A 21,214-nucleotide genomic window follows, 5' to 3' on the forward strand; every position below is an offset into this window, starting at 1 on the left:
AGTCTCCTCCCGTGCACTGCAAAGTCTCTGAAAACCTGCTGGAGGGTCAGCTATGAGTCTGTTCCAGCTTGATGGCAATGAGAGTTGAATTGAGAGAGCATAGATCTTTCCTTTGAAATTCCAGATTTGTATAACCAACTGTCTACTTGATGTTCAATACATTAACCTTGGATTTAATAGGTCAAAACCTGAATTCGTTTTCCCCCTCAAACCTGATAATCTCCTAGGACACATACTAAACACAATGTATATGAATGGTAACATGCAAACCAAGGGGAAAAATTTTTTTAAAGGCCATCAGGTCCAGCCAGAGTCCTCTTTGGAGGCAAGGATGCCAAAGATTGTCTCCCATATTTTAGGCTTGTTGTTAAGAGAGGTTGTCCCTTAAAGGACATCATGCTTGGAAAGGTGGAAGGAAAGTGAAGGACAGAAAGACCCTTAACCAGGTGGGTTAACAGTGGCTGCAGCAATGGGCTTGAGTATGTCAGAGATTGTGAGGATAGTACAGGATAAGACAGGGTTCAAGTCTGTTGTTCCTGAGGTTGCTATGAGTCATACTTGACTTGATGGCACTTAACACCAGCTAGAACAACTGTGGCATCAGGATTGGAAGATGACTCATTAACCACCTGTGTTGTGCAGATGACACAACCTTGCTTGACAAAACTGAGGAGGACTGAAGCAGACTTTGCTGCAGAAGGTCTTTGATATGGAATGCATCATAACAACCAAAAAACAAAGATCCTCACTACTGGGTCAATAGGAAATATAATAGATGGAGAAAAGATTGAGGTTGTTAACGAATTCATCCTGCTCAGATCTACAATCAACATCTTTGTCAACAGAAGTCAGGAAATCAAAAGACAAATTGCATTGGAAAAATCTGCTGTCAAGGACTTCTCCAATGTGCTAAAGAGCAACGATATCAGTCTAGAGACTAGGGTGTGCCCAATGACAGAAGGATATATGCCTTTGAGTTGTGGTTCTTGAGAAGAGTTTTGAACGGACAGCCAAGAGGACAGGTCTGTCCTGTAGAGGGTAAAACCAGATTGTTCCTTGTATGCAGGGACTTTGAAGATCCCTTGCACATACTTTGGGAATGTTGCCAAGAGGGACCAGTGCTTAGAGAAGAGCATCATGCTTGGAACGGTGGAGAGTCATTGCAGAAAAGGAAGACTGTGGTGGTGGGGTCATGTGTGTTAGAGGTGGTGAGGTTGGCTCAAGGTAGGCCAAGGTTCCGAGCGACTGTTCATAGTCACTATGAGTCATAGTCGGCTTGATGGCATAGAACAGCAGCAACACCACCACCACAACTGTGATCCCTCTCGTTTCCCTATGGACTCTACTGTATAAAAGCTTAGTCATCTTATTTCCATCTTCATATGGCTCTTTTTTTCCCCAAAAAATGTTTCCACTAGTTTATTTACAGAATTTGAATAAATTGTTCAAGAACAAATTCTTTCCGTTTCCCCCATCCCCCACCCCAAAAATTGTACAACCTTATGATTACCCCCCACACACTTCCTCATCCCTCTGATTCCAACCTCCCCCACCCCTCTTGGATCCTTATACTCATTCTACAATGATGGTTTTATGCAATACTTATACTTGTGGGACTGAGTTCACTCAGCATAATGCTATCCAGTCCCTCCCAAGTTAGGTAATAATTTACAAAATCATTGCTTTTGCATGCTGCATAGTTTTCCTTGTGTGAATGTACCATAATTTCTCAATCTATTCATTCGTATTGGACATTTGAGCTGTTTCCATGTTCTTGTGACGTTGAATAATTCTGCTATGAACATTGGTGTACAAATCTGCACCTCAGTTCTCATTTTCACAATATTTAAAGGGAAAAATTGGCAAGAAGTGGTAGAAAGTTTACAGAGCAAGAGAAATGGGTTTTTTTATGGCTGTTAGTCTCTGTGCCTCAGTTCTCATTTTCTCAGGTTATATTCCTTGCAGTGGAATAGCTGGGTTTTATGAACTTTCTATGTTTAGCTTTTTGAGGAAGAGCTAAACCGCCTTCCAGAAAGATTTTACAATCCCACCAACAATGCATAAGAGATCCTTTCTCACCACATCCTCTCCAACATTTATTACTTGCTGCCCTGGTAATCTTTGCTGCTGTTACTGGAGTGAGATGGTACCTCATTGTGGTTTTGATTTGCAAGGAAGTTGGTCTCGGTTGCACCTCAACTAAGGAAAAGGTCATCTTGCCCCACAGGACCAATGATGCAATGGCCCCCAAAGGAAGGAGTTGAGGAGGAAGTGACACTGCCCCGCAGAACTCAGGAGTTGGTGGTCCCGCCCCCTAGAACCAAGGGGTCAGTGATGCCATCCCACAGAACCCATGAGGCACTGACCGCAGTCCCAGGTGTTGAGTAAGAAGCATCCCTGCTTCCCAGAACCCGGAAGTAGTTCTAGCCCTGTAATGAGAAATCAAATGCTCTGCACTGAAAAGATGGTGGGCCCACCTCTAGAACCAAGGAGATAGTGACTTCATTCTAAAGGACTGGGGAGGTCATGACCACATCTCCAGGTGTTGAAGAGTAGCCTCGTCTCCTGTAATGAAATAGCAGTGCTCTTACTCCCCTAGGACATTCCGCCCCCAGTCAGAACAGAAATGAGTGGGCTCACCTCCAGAACTAAAGGGGAGATGGTCCCCCCCTTAGATTCAGTGACTCACCTCCCACAACCAGGAGGTGATCCTGCCCCTTGGTATTGAAAAAGAAGCGACCCCACTCCCAAGATCAAGAAGAAAGAGTTTTATCTCCAGCATGGTAAGTAACTCTACCTCCTGGACCTGAGGTAGATGTTAGCTCCCTCCCCCCTGAAATGAGCAGATGGTGGTCTCACCCTCCAGAATCTAAGTGGTAGTGGCTGTAATCCCCTAAAACGGAGGACAGGTGGCCTCACTTATTGAATCAAGAAAGGGTAGTAGCGACGAGGTAGTTTGGCCTCCTTGAGAGGAGTAGGAAGTAGTGATGGCGATGATAGAACCCTCCCCTCCCCAACCAAGAAAACATTGATCCTGCTGTGGAATCTGGGAGGTCCAGGCTGGGATTTGGGGAAGTACTTGTGACCAGGTACGCTACTATTTTATAACAACATTTGCTTTTATTGCATTATTTTTGTGCTCACCAGAAACACCTGTGTTATTCACATTTCTAGCAATACTTTGTTCATAGGTATTCTCTAAAAGAATAGTAGCTCTCTCACTCACTAAAATCTATTAATTTTTAAAATTCTATCAATTGTATTTTCAAGGAAATAGAGATTCCCCCTCCCCTCCCTGATTCATTGGTTGTTGCACATTTTCCTCCCTGACCACCCCTCTCCCCTAGTTCACTTTTCTCTTTGAAAAAAAAAGAAAAAAATTCTTTCATTGTTATACAATCCTCGACCCCTCTGCACTTTACTACATTGGTCTTATTCTGGACTCTTTGCCGTGAAAATAACACCTATCTATGAAGTGTTGGAAAACTATCCATTGCCTGATTTCAAAGTCATGTCCACATTTTTAGGTATATGTTGTAGCAGCATAGCGTTTTCCAGTAGCAAAATCTTAGCACTGCTGCTTCTCTGATTTCTCCAATTCCAGTCATCTTGTCACCATTTGACTTAAGAACGTCATCCTTCTGGAGTATCCTGAACCTCGTCCTTACCAATAACTGCAACTCCCCACAGTCAGTCTCAAGTTCTAGTGTTCTCACCTGGCTTGGGAGTTCTGGTGGTCTAGTGGGTAGAGAGTTGCACCAACAATGTAAAGGCATATGGTTTGAATCCACTAGTTGCTCCGTGGGACAAACGTGGGCAATGTCCTCTGGTGTGATTTACAGGCTGGAGGGTCAGCTGTCACTCTACAGCTCCTAACGAAACATCCTGGCTAAATACAAGTCACTGACTGTAACAAGTCACCTGAACAAACCTGAGAGAAAACAGACACACAGAAACACACACAGACACACACAGCCCTCCCTCCACTTCTGTCTCACTTTATAGTCATGACTACCAACTTTAAACTCTTTCTCTAGCCTAGACCCTACACTCACTCAAGCTTTTCAAGTTTTACTTTTTTAAATGATGTACATTTTGGAGTGGAGCCCAAGAGGGTGCACTGCCTAGCTTCTCCCTCTCCCTCAGACCTCTCCAAAACCTACTCCCCTCTCTTCACTCCAAGCAAATGGTCTGGTTTTCTCTATTTTGCTAAGAAAGTTAAAGCACTCTGGAAAGAACTAACTTCAGAAGCTCTCCTCTGCCATGAAGCAAGCCACTTACTGACATCAGCACTCAAACAAGCTGCCTTCTCTCCCGCTGCAGATGCAGTAGATGAACTGCCTGTAACCTTGTTATAAGGTTATAACATTTCCATAACATTCCACCGTTCCCACCTGTGTGCTACATCCCATCGTTTTCACCTGCTCAAGCACCTCACTAACAGCTCTTCTCTCTCTCCCATCATTTCCCCTCCTCTGGATTGTTCTTACCAGCATGTCATATTATTGTATTTTTTTTTTAAATCATCTCTTGACCTCACTTTCCTTTTCAGCTTCAGGCCTCATCTCTGCTTTCTTTGCTTCTCTCACAGAAAAAACCTCTTCAAGAGATAGAGTGTGCATTCAGTTTCCAATCCCACTCCTTTAATTTTCTCTAATGCCTCCTCCAATCTGACTTCTGGCCCTTACCACTCTACCGAAATTGCTCCTGTCAAGGTCAGCACTGACCTCCACGTTGCGGAATCTAATGGTCATATTTCAGTTACATTTTACCAGACTTTCCTGTTGCACTTAAAATTTTTACTTCTTCCTCTGGCAAACTTTACTTGGTTTTAAAGGCACTACTAACTCTACTAGCATCTCCATATGTGTCAAAATAACACAATATTCTATAGGTATATTTTTATTTTTAACATTTTTAATTGTCATCTGAATGAAAGTTCACAAAGCACACTGGTTTTCTATTTAACCTCCATAGACATTTTATTTATGAAATTAGCCACAGCTCCCACATTGGGAGAATACTCTTTACTTCATGCCTTTGATGCTCATTTATATTTAACCCTCTGTCCTAATCTTTCCTAACTTCTGAGCTTTACCTTGGGCAAATGCTGTTTTTGATCTCTCATGGTTGATTGTTCTAAGCCATTACACTAAGTACTTCCTTGGTGTTAATATTCACCTTGTATGATTGTTGTTTGGGTGGAACTTGAACTGAAGACATGAGGCTTAAAGAGTGATAAAGGGCCATAGTATCATGGGTCCCACCTGCCTTCATAGGGTTTGTAATGGCTTCATTTTGGGGAAATAGATTGCCAAGTCTTTCTTCTGATGTGTCTTTGGGTGAACTTCCATCTCCAAACTCTTTTTAATTTTATTTTATTAATTTTAACGAACATTTACAGAGATTTTGGGTTTTCATTCATTCATTGTTGCACTATTTTCTCTACCCTCCTCCCAGTTTGTTCTTCTTTTTTACTCCCCCCGCCTTGAAAGTCTGTTTTAATTGTCCATTTGCCACAGAGCTTGTCAAGGCCAGTGCTTCCGGCGGGGCGGGGGCTTCCGCTGGGGCGGTGGCGTAGGGATAGGGATAGGGATAGGGTTCCAGCTCGCGGAGGCTTCCGGCTGGCCCATCTCCAAAGTTTTGATTAATGTTCAAGTACCTTCGCTGTTCGCTTCCCCCAGGAGCACTACATTTTTTCATCACTTCATGGTTTTCCTTATGTTTCTAATTTTTTTAAATCTTGGAACTTCCCAGGATCAATCTTGGTTATTTCTTAAATTTCTTTGACTTCAAATATTATCTAAAAGCTGATGATGGCCAGTTTTGTACCCACAGCTTGTCTCCTTTTCTGACTTTCAGATTACTTTAACTGCCTCCTTGAAATAGCCACCCCTAAAGATGTGAACCTCAAACTTAGCATGTCCAATACTGATCCTCTTCTCCAATTCTGTCTGTCCCTAGTCTTCCCTATCACAGTATATTACAGTTGATCAGTTCAATGACATTTACTGCTCATTCCATTCTCTCTTAGCTCTAGTATTCAGTTATTATTACCTTCAAAATAACCTAGAATTTTTACACTTAAAAATATTTTTCAATAATACCACTATGGTTTTGGAATCCCTGAGTCCGTGACTTTTAGATACCCCTTAAGCATGGAACTGAATGAGCCTCTAGAGAGCCAGTGCCAACCAAACAACTGTTGTTAGGTACCGGGTGGCTTGTCTCAGAGTCTCTGTGACCCTGTGAACAGCATATCGAAAGCCTGCTCTTGACACCACTCAGGTATGGGGAGGAATTGGAAGGAATCTAGGAAGGCTTAATCCAGGAGGAGCTAGTACTTTTACTGAACCTTGAAGATTGTGTCAAATTTAGACTTGCGGATGTATGGAGGACAATACGGAGTTCATTCAAGATGAAGCAGGTCACACAAAGGGTAGAAATGGGAATTAAGATTGGAAATGACGGTTGAGGGCAAATAATGAAGAGTTCCGGTTACCAGGTTAAAAGACATTTAAGTTGCTTTAAGTGCAGCCTGGAGTGAATATGAAGGTTACAGACTGGCGAATGAATAAAGGAATCATCACTCAATGATTTTTATCTCATTTAACTGTCAGATCTTTAGTCAATTGATTGCCTGTTATTTAAGAGGATTGAGTGTATGGTTTTTATCCCACCACAGATAAGCAGCAAAATAGAAAAAGAGAAAAAAATTAATGTGAAAAGAGACATTTTTCCAGGAAGAAAAAGGTTAGTTGGTTGCCTGGCCTGAGGGGTTGAACCCAAAAACTCTAAATTGTAGGCTTAGAACGTTTGTAATTGTTGTTGTTGTTAAGTGCCATCGAGTTACAGGCGACTCATAGCGACCTATGAAAGAGAGTTCTCGACGCTTAGGTGCCTTTCTTCCTCTCTCCAGGTTCATAGGGTTTCCGGAAGCAAGGTATTACGGAAGTGGATGCCACTCCTCCTTCCAAACTTGTTTGTAGCTACACAGTATAATAATTACTATTCTTAGCATCACCACAGAAAGTTTAGGATAGATTTGTAATCCTATATTTAATAATGTAGGAGATAATGTAAAGTACCTTAGTAACATTCTACTTTCAAATGATTAAAAGGTTTGATATTGGACAGGACATGTTTCAGTTACCTGGTAAATTCACTTATATGAATATCCAGTTGTCTTCAACAGAATGGACAAACAAGGCATGATTATAATCCTGGTTTTACCAAGAGCTGTTCCCCCCAAATGTGACCCTGTTTAGAAAGAGTGGTTTTCCTTTGTTAATGAATGAGATAAGATAATGCCAGTGTAGAGTGGGCTCTAAGACTAGTTCTTTATGAATGGGGTCTTATCTAAGGGGGAAAAATTATGTGGAATCACACACGTACACACACAGAGAGGGAGATATGTGATGGCAAAGACAGATGCATCTATAAGCAGCAAAAGAAAGACAAGCATTGGAGAGAGGCCCACAGAAGGAATCAACACAGAGATCCTGATTTGGACTTCACCCTCCAGAAACGTGAAAAAGTAAGTTTTTGTTCTTGAAAGCCACACATTTTGTGATATTTTCTTATGACGGCAACACATGAGCTGTGGTTTTGACTCATACTGCCATCAAGTGGGTTCAGACCCCTAGTGACCCTTTCTTGCTTTCTGAGATTGTGCCTCTTAATGGGAGGAGATTGCCATCTTCGTCCCATGGGCCCCTCATGGACGAGAACTGCTGGAGATGCGTGGCCTTTTGGGTAGCATCACAATATGCTGTGGACTATGCCACCAGAACTCCTGGTGTTATGGGAAGAACTTGGAATTCAACATTCAAGGGTTGTTGTTTTTTTTCTCTCCCAAAATTTATGGCTCTGGTCCAGAGAGATAGAACATGTTTCATTAATGCATAAAACCCCTTTCAAACTCCTCAAGGGCAAAAGTACCATATCTATTCATCTCTGTATCTTGTATTGACTAGTAGAATGTTTTAGACAGAATGGTGCTTGAACAGCATTTGGAGTGAAATAGTGTATTTCTTGAGGCTCAGACATCCGAGACACCCTCAATTTTACTGGTGTGGGCAAAAAACTTCTTTTTTAAAGACGATAAAACAATGCTTTGTATTTTGTGGGGTTTTTTTCCTTCTTTTTTTAAAAAAAACACAAAAAAACAAAACACCCCTGTATTTAGAATTTGTTGTCTTTTTTATTCCAGCCACACAGTGGGCAGATGGCTTTGGGGTCTTCTCTCCAACAACTCCCAGATCCCTTTCCTGTGCCAGTGCTGATAGTTTGGAGACAAACATATTGTGAATAGCGTTTGGCTCATTTTCTCCTAAACGCAGTACTTTATTCACATTGAAGCCCATCTTGCATTTCTCCACACAGAAATTCAGGCTTCAGGGAGCCACCTGCCATTTCTGCACCGATCTCTACTATTCGAAGTGTGCAAAGAATGAGGATCTCGATTATAAATTTTATATTTTTAAAATGTATTTTCATCTAAATAAACACTTGCATAGGGCTTACCATGTGACAGGCCTTTTTCTAAGTAATTTATAAATATTGTACTGTTGTGTCGGAACTGACTTTCAGAGACTGCAAAATGCATGGGAGGATATGGCCCATTGTTCTACAGAGCAGCTGGTGTTCAAACTGCCTGCCTTTGGGCTGATAGTTCAACTTCTTCCTCACTAGGCTGCTAGAGTTCCCTTAGAAGTACTAGCCTATTTAATAAAATCGACCTCATTCTCACTTTGGGCACTTGAATTTCAATTCCTCAGCCCTATACATTAACAATCTACATTCTGTGTGTAGATTTTAGGGAGTCTATACATTTGGATAGAAGAGTGACATTTATATTTTCACTAACCTTTAACTGAAATTGAGCATTTTCTTCTGTTATAAGTGTAGACCATCACTCATCTGTCAGTTTGTCATACTGTGGTTGATGGAAGGTTCTTGCGATGCGGTAAATTATGCTACCGGCATTACAAATGTCAGCAGGGAAGGTCACCTCTGGTGAACAGCTTTCAGTAGAGCTTCCAGATTAAGACAGACTAACTGGGAAGCAGGGCTGGGACATCCATTTTTGAAATAATAGGCTTGTGGAGAAAAGTATGAATAGCAGCAAGGTGAGGCCCTCAGGCTGGAAGGTAGTCAGAATGCGACGAAGGAAGAGTCTGCTTTAATGTTGTGAGTGGAGAAAAGCTTTCGTCCAATGGAGCTGGTGTGGCACAAACTCAAAATGTGGAGAAACAGCTGCAAACAAACATCCATTAGTAATCAGAATGTGGAATGTGTAAAGTCTGAATGTAGGAAAATTTGAACTTGTCAAAAATGAATTAGAATATATGAAAATTGATATCCTAGGTAATGGTTACCCATGGTGAACAGTGTTTGGTGGAACTTCTGATTAAAACAAGCTTGGAAGCAGGAGTGGCATCCACTTCGGAAATGTCTTGCCTCCAGAAACTCTATGAACTTGGAGAAAGGATGAAAGTCACACAAGTATTCAGGTCTTTCGTTCATAGGGTCGCTATGAGTCGTCTATGACCCAACAGCACTTAATGATAACGTCAACATAGAGAGAGCTCTGTTGGCCTAGTGGACAGAAAGTTATGCACCTAGGCCCAAGGTGGGGGATTTTAATCTGCGGCCCTCAGGCCTGGTGTTTGGTTGTTTTTTGTTTTTTTGTCAAACATTCTTCTAGGTGGTATAGCACTGGTCTGTGCATTGCTGTACAGAGTTAATGCGTGGTTGCTGTGATGCTAAACACTGTGACACTGATGTGCCAAATGCAATAATGGTTACCCATGGTGGACAGTGTTTGGTGGAATTTCTCAATTAAAACAAGCTTGGAAACAGGAGTGGCATCCACTTCCAAAATGGCTTGCCTCCAGAAACTCTACGAACAGTGCTCAGGTCTTTCATTCATAGGTTCACTATGAGATGTCTATGACTCAACAGCACTGAACAGCAACAGCAGCAACAACAGGCATTAGCTGCAAAGAACTGGTGTTAGCCATTTTGAGTCAGACAATTTTATTTTCTGTTGTGCTGGAAAGACGAGTCACATTGGACAAATCTGCTGTCAGGGACCTCTCCAGAGTACTAAAGAGCAAGGATGTCAGTTTAAAGACCAAGGTGCATCTGATGTAAGACGTGGTCTTCTTGGTCACTTGCTATACATCTGAAAGTTGGACAGTGACTAAAAATGACAAAAGAATCATTGATGCTTTTTGAGTTGCGGTGTTGACGAGTACTGACTCTTCTCAGTCAGTGGACTGAAAACAAATAGGCTCTCAAACAGTTCTGCCCAGAGAACAAATAGGTTTGTCTTGGAGAAAGTGACATCAGGGTGTTCCTTGGAAGCAAGGGTGGTGAAACTTCTTCACCTGACACACTTGGGGCACACTGTTAGAAGAGGCTATTCCTTAGTGAGAGACATCATGCTGAGAAAGGCAGGGGTCAGTGTACAAGAGGAAGACCCTCAGTAAGATGAATTGACATAGTGACTGTAACAATTGGCTGGAGGATCTCAGAGATGATGAGGATGGCACAGGATGGGATAGGGTTCAGATCTGGTATTCTGTGAGACACAGTCGACTTGAAAGCCCTTAACAACAACAATGTAACATGCTGGGAAGGACTAATTAAAGATGCATGACATTGCACTTGCCATCAAGAAGACCATTTTCTGATCTCTCCTGAAGTACAGTGCTGAAGTGAGAGGGTAATAGCCATACACATAGAAGACCTGCCAATGATACTATTATTCAGGTTCACAAACCAACCACTAAAGCCAAAGAGGAGGAAATTGAGGCTTTTGACTAATTTCTGAAGTCTGAAATAGATCGAATATGCACTCAGGATGCATTAATAAAAACTGGTGACTGGAATACAAAAGTCGGAAACAAAGACAAGTTAGAAATTGGAAAATAGAGCCTTGGTTATAGAATTGAGGTTGGATGGTGTGTTACAAAGTGAATTGGGGGGAGGAGAGGTGGAGGGAGGAAAACGTGTGTCAATGAATGAATGAAAATGAAGTAAAAAGATGTTTTTCTTTGAGCAAGCAGCTCACTCACTCTCTTTTGAAATTGTGATTTGTGTGAAAGTAGAGAAACAATTGGTCTGACCATTTAGTCATACGGATTTTGACGTTAATTTCAGCCTGTGACAGCATGCTTTCCATTCCCTCACTGTGGGTCTCATTTCCACTCATCCTTCTGTCCTAGCCCTTCCTGACTCCTAAGTCAGGGCAGATACTGAGTCCTGGGCAAATACTGCCCTTTTAATCCTGGTTGATTGAATACTCTAATGAGTATGTCCCTTCCCCATTGTTGTCACCTTATAAGCCTGTCTATTGTTTGGATGGAAATGAACTACTAGAGTGATTTTAGTTCCAGAACGGATCTAAGGGCTATCGTCTCAGGGATTCCACTGGTTTCTATTACACAGGCAAGCCTGGCCACTTCTGTCATTTTGAGTTGTGTTCCACGTTTCTCTTCTGCTGTTACCACTGTGCTTCCTTTCCGAGTGGTCAGCAGTGCTTGCTGGGCACCACCCTGTTCACTTGGTCTTAAGGTAGTGGAAGTTGAAGTTCTTGGGGTACAGCAGTCTTCTTAAGTCACTGCAGGATTTCATTAAGCCTTGTGAGCTCTCCAATACTGGAAGAGTAGCTCTATCTACCACTAAGGCATTGTTAGTATGATTATTCTCTCTGTATCATTGCTGTCAAGTTGGAAACAGATGCTATAGCGACCCCTCACGTCCATCCTACTGGGCTTCTGAGGCTGTAAATCACATGGGAGATGATAGTGCATCTTCCTCCCAAGGAATCAATGATGGATTTTAACTGTCAGAGAGTCTCTCTTGGCCTTTGGGTTAGTAATGCAACTTCCTACAAACTATGCCACCAGGTTCCTTGTACAACTATTGTGTACCATCTAGTCAGAACTGACTCATAGCTGACCCTCCAGGGAGTTTTCCGAGGCAGTTAATTGCATTGGATGAGAATGCCCATCTTTCTCCCATGGAGCAGCTGGTAGATTCGAACCATGTGGCTATGTGGCTTTGGGCTGCTAATACAACCCCTTACCACTAGACCACCAGAACTTCCCATTAATAGTATGACTGTTAGCTGAGTAATATTGACAACTGTTTATTGATTTAAGGACTAATAATTATAACTATTTATTGATTGAAGGAGTTATAATTTAAGGATCTCTCATGTTGCTGTAATGAAGCACTCAGCTGCTAACCCAGAGGGTGGTAGTTCAAATCCACCAGCTGCACTGCCGGAGAATGAATGGACAGTCGGCTTCAGAGAAGATGTAGTCTTGGAAGCCCTACTGAGTGGTTCTGCTCTGTCCTATCCTACAGTGTTACCATGGGTTGGAATGGACTCAAGAGCAGTGGGTTCTTGCTTTTTTAGAGCAGTAGGTAGTAAAAAGTGCTTACTATTTGCCTAAGGGACGTCTGGTGGTGTAGACCATCAGGAGCTACACTGCTAAAACCAAGGCTGCACCCCTCTCTGGTGGCTCAAAACCCCCAGCGGCTCCACAGGAGAAAGATGAGCAAATACTTTCTGTGCCATTTACAGCCGCTGAAAGCCTGCTGAAGGGGTTGATTCTGACTCAGTGGCATTTTTTAACTTCTACTATTTGGCTGGCACAATATTGGGCTCGTGACCTTCTGAGGGAATTATACTTAGGTTCCCACATTAGAGATGAAGAAAGAGAAACCTGGAGAGGTGAAGTGACTTGGTCAGGGTTAGAGTTCTAACATGACCTTGGTCCTTATGGAGCTGAAGTTTGGTTTTTTGGGTTTGTTTGTTTTTTTTTTTTTTTGGTGTGTGTGTGGGGGGGGGTTTTCCTGTCTTTTTTTTAATATTTATTTTTTAAAAATTCATTTTATATGTAATATTCAAACTCTTACCCTTTGTTACATTTTAGCTGTATACCTTGGCCAAGTAATTGGACCTGAGTTTGTTTGCTCCTCCTATCCAGATACAAGCTTCCAAACAGTTTGTGACTTGGCCCTATGATGTCCCCAAGCAGATTTCATCATTACCTTCCCTTTTGCCCCTTCAGCATATGGGACGTGATTGTGCCATCTAGCTGCCACCCTTGCTAGAGTGTAAACGCTCATAGGGAGAGGTTATATGTTACTCAACTTTGAATTTCTATGAGCAATGTGTTCTAGATTTCCAGACCAGGCGCTCTGCCATGGCCCTTGAATGAATAATGTGGTGTTTATAGTAATTCACCCATCAGGTTGATATGGAGGTAAAGTAAAAGATTAGAAATGGAAAGTAAAATATTAGGAGTATTAAAGAGTTCTGTTGGCCTAGTGGCAAGAAGCAGTGCTGCAATCCCAAAGGCATGTGGTTCCAATCCACTAGCTGCACTGCAGGAGAAGGATGGGCGATCTCCTCCTGTGTGAGTAACTGCCTTGGAAAACCTAACAGAGGGTCAGCTATGACTTGACAGCACACAACAACAACGAGTTTTGAGGTTGCAGTTGGACAGACCATGATTGAAGTCTCCTTTGTGTCTTTGAACCTTAAGCAAGTTACAATTTTGGAGTCTCAGGACAGATACAGAATAACACTCTCTTCCTTTCAAAGTCGTTAAGACAACTTAATAGTTATACATGTAATGGTAAACAGACCTGGGGAGTCAGTGGTGACCTCTAGCTCCTGGAAGACAAGGGCCAGTCATGAGCCTTTTGTATCTCATAGTGTCTAGCAGTGTGTCTAGGACAGAGCAGGAGCGTTTCTGATATGTTTTGAATTTTGAATTGGATATGACATTTTATCTGAAGTTGAATTTTATTTCTATAGCCTTAGTAATATGACATGACCCCACAGGTCTAGGTGTTCACACAAACCATTTCTTCAAATGTGGATCAAGCAAACTGCTTATATAATAATGAGGCAACAGTTTTATATGATAATCTTAATGTTTATCATACAAAACAATTACCTTTACATTATACTGCTACATTATAGTTGTAATAATATAAAGGCAATTTTTTATATGATAAACAACATAGTTGTTCACATAATAATGTTTTTTTAAGATAATGTTTTTTTTTAAATTATTACTATTAAATTTTATTAGTTTCAATGAACATTCACAGGGATTCTGGGCTTTCACTCCTTCATTGCCGCACCATTCTCTCCACCCTCCTCCCCAGTTTGTTCTTCTTCCCCGCCATCCGAATGTCTGTTTTAATTGTCCAATTGCCACAGTGCTTGTCAAAGTCAGTTCTGATTAATCTCCAAGATAATGGTTTTTAAAACGTGAATAAGGTAATTATTGATATAAAAATTGTTTATATAAATCATAATCCTAATTCTTTATTGTAGACTCACTATAGACCAGACACTAAATCTTTACAACCCTGATGTGGTGTGAAGTAGGGTCATGGAGTAAAATGTGTTTCCCCCAAATATGTGTCAGCCTGGCTAGGCTATGATTCTCAGTATAATGTAATTCTCCTACGTGTTGTAAATCTTAACCTCTGTGATGTTCATGAGGCAGGATTAGAGTTATGTCATGGTACTAGGGATATTGTAGCTAATGTTAGATGGATCTTAGCTGAAAGCCGGGAATACCAGAGGAATGTATATCTGTGTTTCATTGACTATGCAAAGGCATTTGACTGTGTGGATCATAACAAACTGTGACTGATTCTGAGAAGAATGGGAATACCAGAACACTTGATCAAGCTAATGAGAAACCTATACTTGGACCAAGAGGCAGTCGTCAGAACAGAGCAGGGTAACACTGCATAGTTCAAAATTGGGAAGGGTGTACGCCAGGGATATGTCCTGTCTCCATAACTTTTCAACATGTATGCATAACAGATTATCCGGGAGGCTGGGCTCTATGAGGAGAAATGTGGGGTCAAGACTGGTTGAAGATCTATCAACAATCTGTGATATGCAGATGATACAACCCTGCTTGCTGAAAATGAAGAGGACCTCAAGCACCTGCTGCAAAGGGTCAAGGACTGCAGCCTACAATATGGATTGAAGCTCAATGTCAAGAAGACAAAGATTCTCACCACTGGACCAATTGGCAGCATCAGGATGGACGGTGAAGAGATTGAGATTGTTCACAGCTTTAGTTTGCTTGGCTCCACAGTCAACACTCTTGGCACCAGCAGCCAGGAAATTAGAAGACGTATTGCCATGGGAAAGTCTGCTGTTAGGGACCTCTCCAAAGTACTGAAGAGCAATGGTGTCTCTCTGGAGACTAAGGTGTGTCTGATACAGGCCATGGTCTTTGGTATCACTTGTTATGCATCAGAGAGTTGGACAATGACTAAGGAGGATAGAAGGAGAATCGATGCCTTTGAGCTGTGGTGCTGGAGAAGATGTATTGAGGGTACCATGGACTGCTAGGAAAACAAACAGATTCATCCTGGAAAGGGTCAAACCGGGTGGCTCCATGGAGGCAAGGATTCTGAGGCTCCGTCTACCATACTTTGGATATGTTGTAAGGAGGGACCGGTCCTTGGAGAAGGACATCATGCTTGGGAGGGTGGAGGGACAGCGCAGGAGGGGAAGGCCCTCTATGAGGTGGATTGATTCAATGACTGGGGTAATAATCAGGGTGGGTGTGTCGGAGGCAGTGCAACTGGCACAGGACAGAGTTTGGGGCTGTTGTACATAGGGTCACTATGAGTCACAAGCGACTCGATGGCACATAACAACAACAACAACTACCCCTCATGATGTGATCAGCCAGCCATTAGGGTAGATTAGAGTAGGATGCAACACCCTTCATTAGATCGCAGTCCTGATGTGAGGAAAGGAGCGTTTGTTTGGCGTGTGGCCTGCATCACCTTTTAGCCCAAAAGAGACACAAGGAGAATGAAAGCATGCAGTGAGAGGGACTTCCGTACCACCAAGACCGAAGACCCAGGAATGGAATATATCTTTTGGCCCCAGGTCCCTGTGCTGGGAAACTAGACACAGGGCAAGGCCAAGACATATGAAGATAGCCATGGAATTCCCGGCCTACAGACACTGATGGAAACAAAGACATTTTCCCAGAATCAGCCGAGAGAAAGCTCACTCCTAAAGCCAGCACTGTAGCCTCAAGAAATTGAGAGACTCAATTTCAGTTTGTTAAAGTTATCCACTGACTGTGTGTCTGATATAGCAACACTAGATAACTTAGACAGGTATGTACTGTTTCCCCCAGATTTGTTTAGTTGTAAGGAAACAGAAGCTCTCACTGTGTCCGTGTAAACTGCCTTAAGGCACAGGCAGGAAGCGACTCTGAGCTGCATTGTGGCGTAAGAGGTGCTCAGCAGATATGAGCCATTGTGGTGAGAAGCTAAGCCACATGTAGCCGATGCCAGAGGCTCACACAGTTCTGCTGGATGTGCCAAGAGGCCTTGGGCAACTGCTCTGTCTTCTCATTATGTAAAAATGATGCCATTTTAACCCCAAATTAAAAAAAGAAACCCACCCAAACCTTGTATATAACGTGAACATAGATATTAATCTGATTTTCTCTGAAAAAGAATTTAACTTTTCATCTAACAAGCAACTGGGTAATACAGAAACATCAAAACTGGAAATGTCACAGGGCTCGGGAGGGAGATGAAACCACCTTTGTAGAATAATTCTTCTAGTAATTAGCTGGGAAAATCTGACTACCATTGCTTAGAAAAAGAACAGAATAGCAAGAATTCAGGATCCTGGAAGAATGGAAGAACCATAAATAGCACTGAGAATTTGTATGGTAAAATAGCTCCTTTACTACATTTTTATAGTGAATGAACAGGATTGTAAGAGAAGATATGGGCTGCAATTTGATTATATGATGTAATGCAACATACTCTAACAACTCTGGACTAATTCTATTAAAGCAGGTGGGGACTAAAATGACAGAAATAAGAGAGAGTTTGTCACATAGGCAGATAAAATAAGGTGGAAGTTGGTGTCTTAAAATGTTATTGAATGTATTTTAATAAGGAATACTTGATCAATGGACAAGAGTCCCTTGCTTTCATAGGGATCCGTAAAAGGAGGCTTTCCCCAAGTTCCTTAGAGGATGGATCAAAGCCTTCCTTCCATAGCACTGGTGACAGAGGTGCTTTAGTGTAGCTAATAACCCCAGCTTCCTGCTGGTGCCACAGCGGGGACTTGAGGGGGAAGCCACCTATCAGCGTGAGTGGGCTGTTGTGAAACCCTATTTGTAGTTGTCAAGGTGGAAGGCTTAGCATCGCCTTCTAACACAGGAAAACACTGAGACGATCAACTGAAGAACTACACAACGGCAAGTTATTTAAAATGGACCACAAGACCAATGTATTACAAAAAGGAATATTTATCTTTTAAAAATACAACTTTGAACACTACTGACGTCTCATTTACAAGGTATTTTCTTGAAATACTCCCCACTGGTTTTGCTCACTTAGTACATTCTCTTATTCTGAAGGGACACAAGGGCGGGCAAGCTTTCATTAGTATAAGCACGGCCACCAAAACAATGAAATCATGATGGGTTGGGGGAAGACCAACTCTGCCTTGGGCTCTGACCTCCAAAGCCCTTTCTTTTCCACCACGCAGAGTTTGCTGTCTGGTCCGCTCACTCTTCCATTGCATCTGCCGACCCAACTGGAGGCATCCTGGCAACCAGTACTCTAGGTGGAACTGACCTATTTGCAGGAGGCCTCACACATCCGGGCCCATTATTTATTAATTACGAAGTGTTTTCCACTAATACTCATCTTAACTCTTTGCAAACATTCAGCATGAAGTAAATACAGCATTTAGTACATGGTTTGCAATTCAACACACTGACGACAAAAGAAAGGAGGACCAACAGACTTAGCAAGTTGGTCCAAAGGGAAAGTATATGAAAGTAAATCACTTTGACTACTCTCTCTCTGTGTGTGTGTGTGTGAGAGAGAGAGAGAGAGAGACAGAGAGAGAGCGCACGCAAGAGAGAAACCACGCGTGAGAGAGAGCACATGAGAGAGAGAATTCACAGAAAACAAAGCATGCCCTCCTTTCAAAGCAGACTATTTACAAAGCAATTCTGAACAGCACGGACACATGCCAGGTATACAGGATATACTCACCTTCTGCGAATACATCTAGCTTTTTAAAAAAATTCTGAAATAGACATTTTTATCTGCTGTATTAGATAGAGAAAATAACTTTGGAGCATTTGTCAACATTTTGGTTCATAGTAATTTAACACACACACAAAAAGCGCCACAAACCATGCTCTGTCTTTTAAAAGCTGAACATGGTCAAAGACCTTCTAGAAGACACCAATGTGTTATTCCCTTCCTGGGATCTGGTGCTCCCTCTCGTCAGCAGCAGTCGTAATGTGAAGAGAAGTTTCGAAACACCAATCACATCATCAAAACATTTCACTTAGCAGTGTTCAAAAGATAGCGAAACCTACAACAGCAGTACAGACACTGAAAACACACCACTCTTTAGCCTCAGGACCTTTTCAATGCTACTAATAGAAAAGGACAACTAACTGACAAAAAGGGGGAGGGAGTTACAGCACTTGAGGTTTGAGTCAGTTTCTTCTGTAGGGGCCTGTGGCTGGAGCTGCTGTTTGAGAATCCTTCTTTTAACTCAAAAGAGATCTCAGGAATGACTTGAGAAAGTTAACAGTGACTTCTACCCGAAGACCACTGACCACTGCAAATACAAATCATGGTCTAAGCTTGTCCAACACACATTTATTTTCCGGTTCCCAAGTTGTGAAGTGAAGAGATTCAGGTCAGCTTCAAGCCCTCGAAGCCACAGAACTTCCACCTCTTCTCCAGGCTGGCTCCAACTCCAGTCATTTCTTGCTTGAAGGTGTGCTGGAGTCGACTCATGAGACCTTCCACATCAGTGGTGCAGATCTGTGGGCCAGAGGAAGGACATCTCCATTCAAGACCAGTCTGTTTTTCTAATTTGCTGCTGCTTTCCCCACACAGAATACGGATCTCTCTCTCTCTCTTTCTGTGTGTGTATGTGTGTGGTGGCCAGTAGGTGAGCCTCTTCCTCTGTGGCATTCATGTGTACATGTTGGGAGAGTGGCTTTCAGACAGCAGTACCCCTCTGCTGTGACAACCACAGGTCTGGTGTCAGTCACATGGAGAGGCTGGATTGTGCAGTCAGCTGACACAGGTGGCTGGCCAGTGCTGTGTGCAGGCCCAGGGAAGTGGGAAAGCCTTGGGGGCAGGAAGAAGCCAGCCATGGCTGCAATTAGAGTGCAATTCTTCCCGCATTAAATTTACAAAAGAAAAATGGCAGAAGTGGGATCAGCCTATAGTCTGACTCTGTATTATGGCTTGCTCCTCCTTCTACCCCTTCGTCAACACGAATCCCCCAATAGAGACAAACTGCAGAGCCCTTTAGGGCTCGTTTCAGGTAGTCATCTTTACCTCAAGAGGACCCTTCTTAACTGAGGAGCTCCGGGAGGTCCCTAAAGAACCAGAGGAGGTGTCATACTGAAGAGTCCTGAAGTTGGAGGGAAGGGCACCCTGATTCTGCTGGTCCCACTGCAGGATACTTCTGGAAGGTTCTAGAACTCCTTGCGCCTGTGCTTGGAGGGAAGTTATGCCTTCTCCCCAGTGCTGGAAGGACTGGGGCCAGCAGCTAAGGAAAGGCAACATACTGGAGACTCTCAGAGAGAGTAGAAGGTCCACTGCAAAATCATAAAGATAGCATGTGTATCTCTCTCTCTCATCTCTCTCTCTCTCTCTCTCTCAATGTGCATGTACACACACTGATATGGGTGCAGCAGATGTGTAGGAAAGGCTCTGAAATGAAATATGCTGAACTGTTAGCACTGGCTGTGTCAGGGAGCTGTGACTGAAGAGGGACTCTGCCAAATTCCTGTACTGCTGGCATACTACGCAGCATACAGGAACAATGACTTTCACTACCTAACTTGGGAGGGACTGCAGAGTATTATGCCAAGTGATCGAACTCAGTCCCATAAGGGCAAATACTGTTAAGACCATTGTTACAGAACGAGTATAAGGATCCAACGGTGGGGGGGAGTAGAGGGGTGAGAATGAGGGGGTGGCTAATCATAGGGTCTCACAATTTGCTAAGTGGAGGCGGGGTGAAGGAACTGGGAAAGATCTAGTGTGAAAAACAATGTATACGAACTTTGTAAATAAACAAGCATAAAAAAATTTAAAAACACCCCAATATGTATGCATTCTTTTTGCAGTTACAAAAAAAAAAATAGATCTCTTCTCTCCCACACACAGTGATGTTCAATGTCCTACCACTCCAATATTCCCATCGCATTCATAATTCACAGCTAAATGAGACTAACTCACAGCTGACTCTCTATTAGGTTTCCAAAGCTGGAATTCACTCAAAAGGAGATTGCTTCTCTTTCTCCCTGGTGGATTTGAACCTCCAGAGAAGCCTGGCCTATAGGTTAGCAGTGCCACTCCCTATGGACTGCACCACCCGAGTTCCCTTCCAAGTGAGCTACTTAACTGCCAAAGAGCACCACGTCCCAGAGTTGACTCAGGGGGATTCATTCAAGGCCCATGCCATGGATCCTAGATGTCAAAGCAAAGATCATCCAGGAGGATGTATCAGCGTAGCTGGAAGCGCAAAGAAGATAGGGCACTAATGCCTAAATGGGCTCACATCCTGGACATCCACCTAGCAGAAATCTCTGTTTCCATGGTGCTTCTCAAAGGGTCCAGGTCCTGGGAAGTGCTGAGTATGATCCTTGGGTAGGTTTGGCTAACTGAATGAGTCCACGAGAAGCGAAGCCTCAGCTGTGAGCCAATATTCTGCTTGCATTACACAGGCTCCAGCTCGTTTTTCCATCTTTTTTTTCGCCCCTGCCCTGATTATTTCATAGCAGATAATGGCAGTGATGATGATACTGAAGGGGTGATGATTGAAACAAGGCTTTTAATTGTGAAAACTAACATTTGGTAATGGCTAAGGGCCCAGGATAAAAGTATGCCAGAAGGCTGATGCTAGTTAATTTATAGCTTCTATGTAAATTTAGAGGTACCAGGAAAATAGAGGAAGGAGCCCTGGAGGCATAGTGTATCGTGTGCTGGACTGCTAAACTAGAGGTCAGTGGTTCCGAACTGTGTAGGAGGAAGATGAGTCAGCCTGCTCCCATCAAGATGTGTAACTCTGGAAACCAACTGGGGTTGCCAAGTCAGTGGCAGTGGGTCTGGTTTGGGTTTA

General features: G+C 42.7%; 1 protein-coding gene across 1 annotated transcript in view; it reads right to left on the reverse strand.

Moving 5' to 3' along the window:
- Window positions 1–18,765: 18,765 nt before the first annotated feature.
- Window positions 18,766–21,214, reverse strand: part of ENOX2 (ecto-NOX disulfide-thiol exchanger 2) — a 210,546-nt gene continuing 208,097 nt past the window's right edge. Inside the window, exon 13 of the mRNA XM_006881795.1 lies at window positions 18,766–18,897. Within this exon, the coding sequence (XP_006881857.1) occupies window positions 18,766–18,897 (132 nt within the window). The remainder of the gene's footprint in view (window positions 18,898–21,214) is intronic.

This window comes from Elephantulus edwardii, unplaced genomic scaffold (genome assembly GCF_000299155.1).
Source record: "Elephantulus edwardii isolate Elephantulus edwardi_28Jun2011 unplaced genomic scaffold, EleEdw1.0 scaffold00016, whole genome shotgun sequence".
In the NCBI taxonomy this organism is placed as follows: domain Eukaryota; kingdom Metazoa; phylum Chordata; class Mammalia; order Macroscelidea; family Macroscelididae; genus Elephantulus; species Elephantulus edwardii.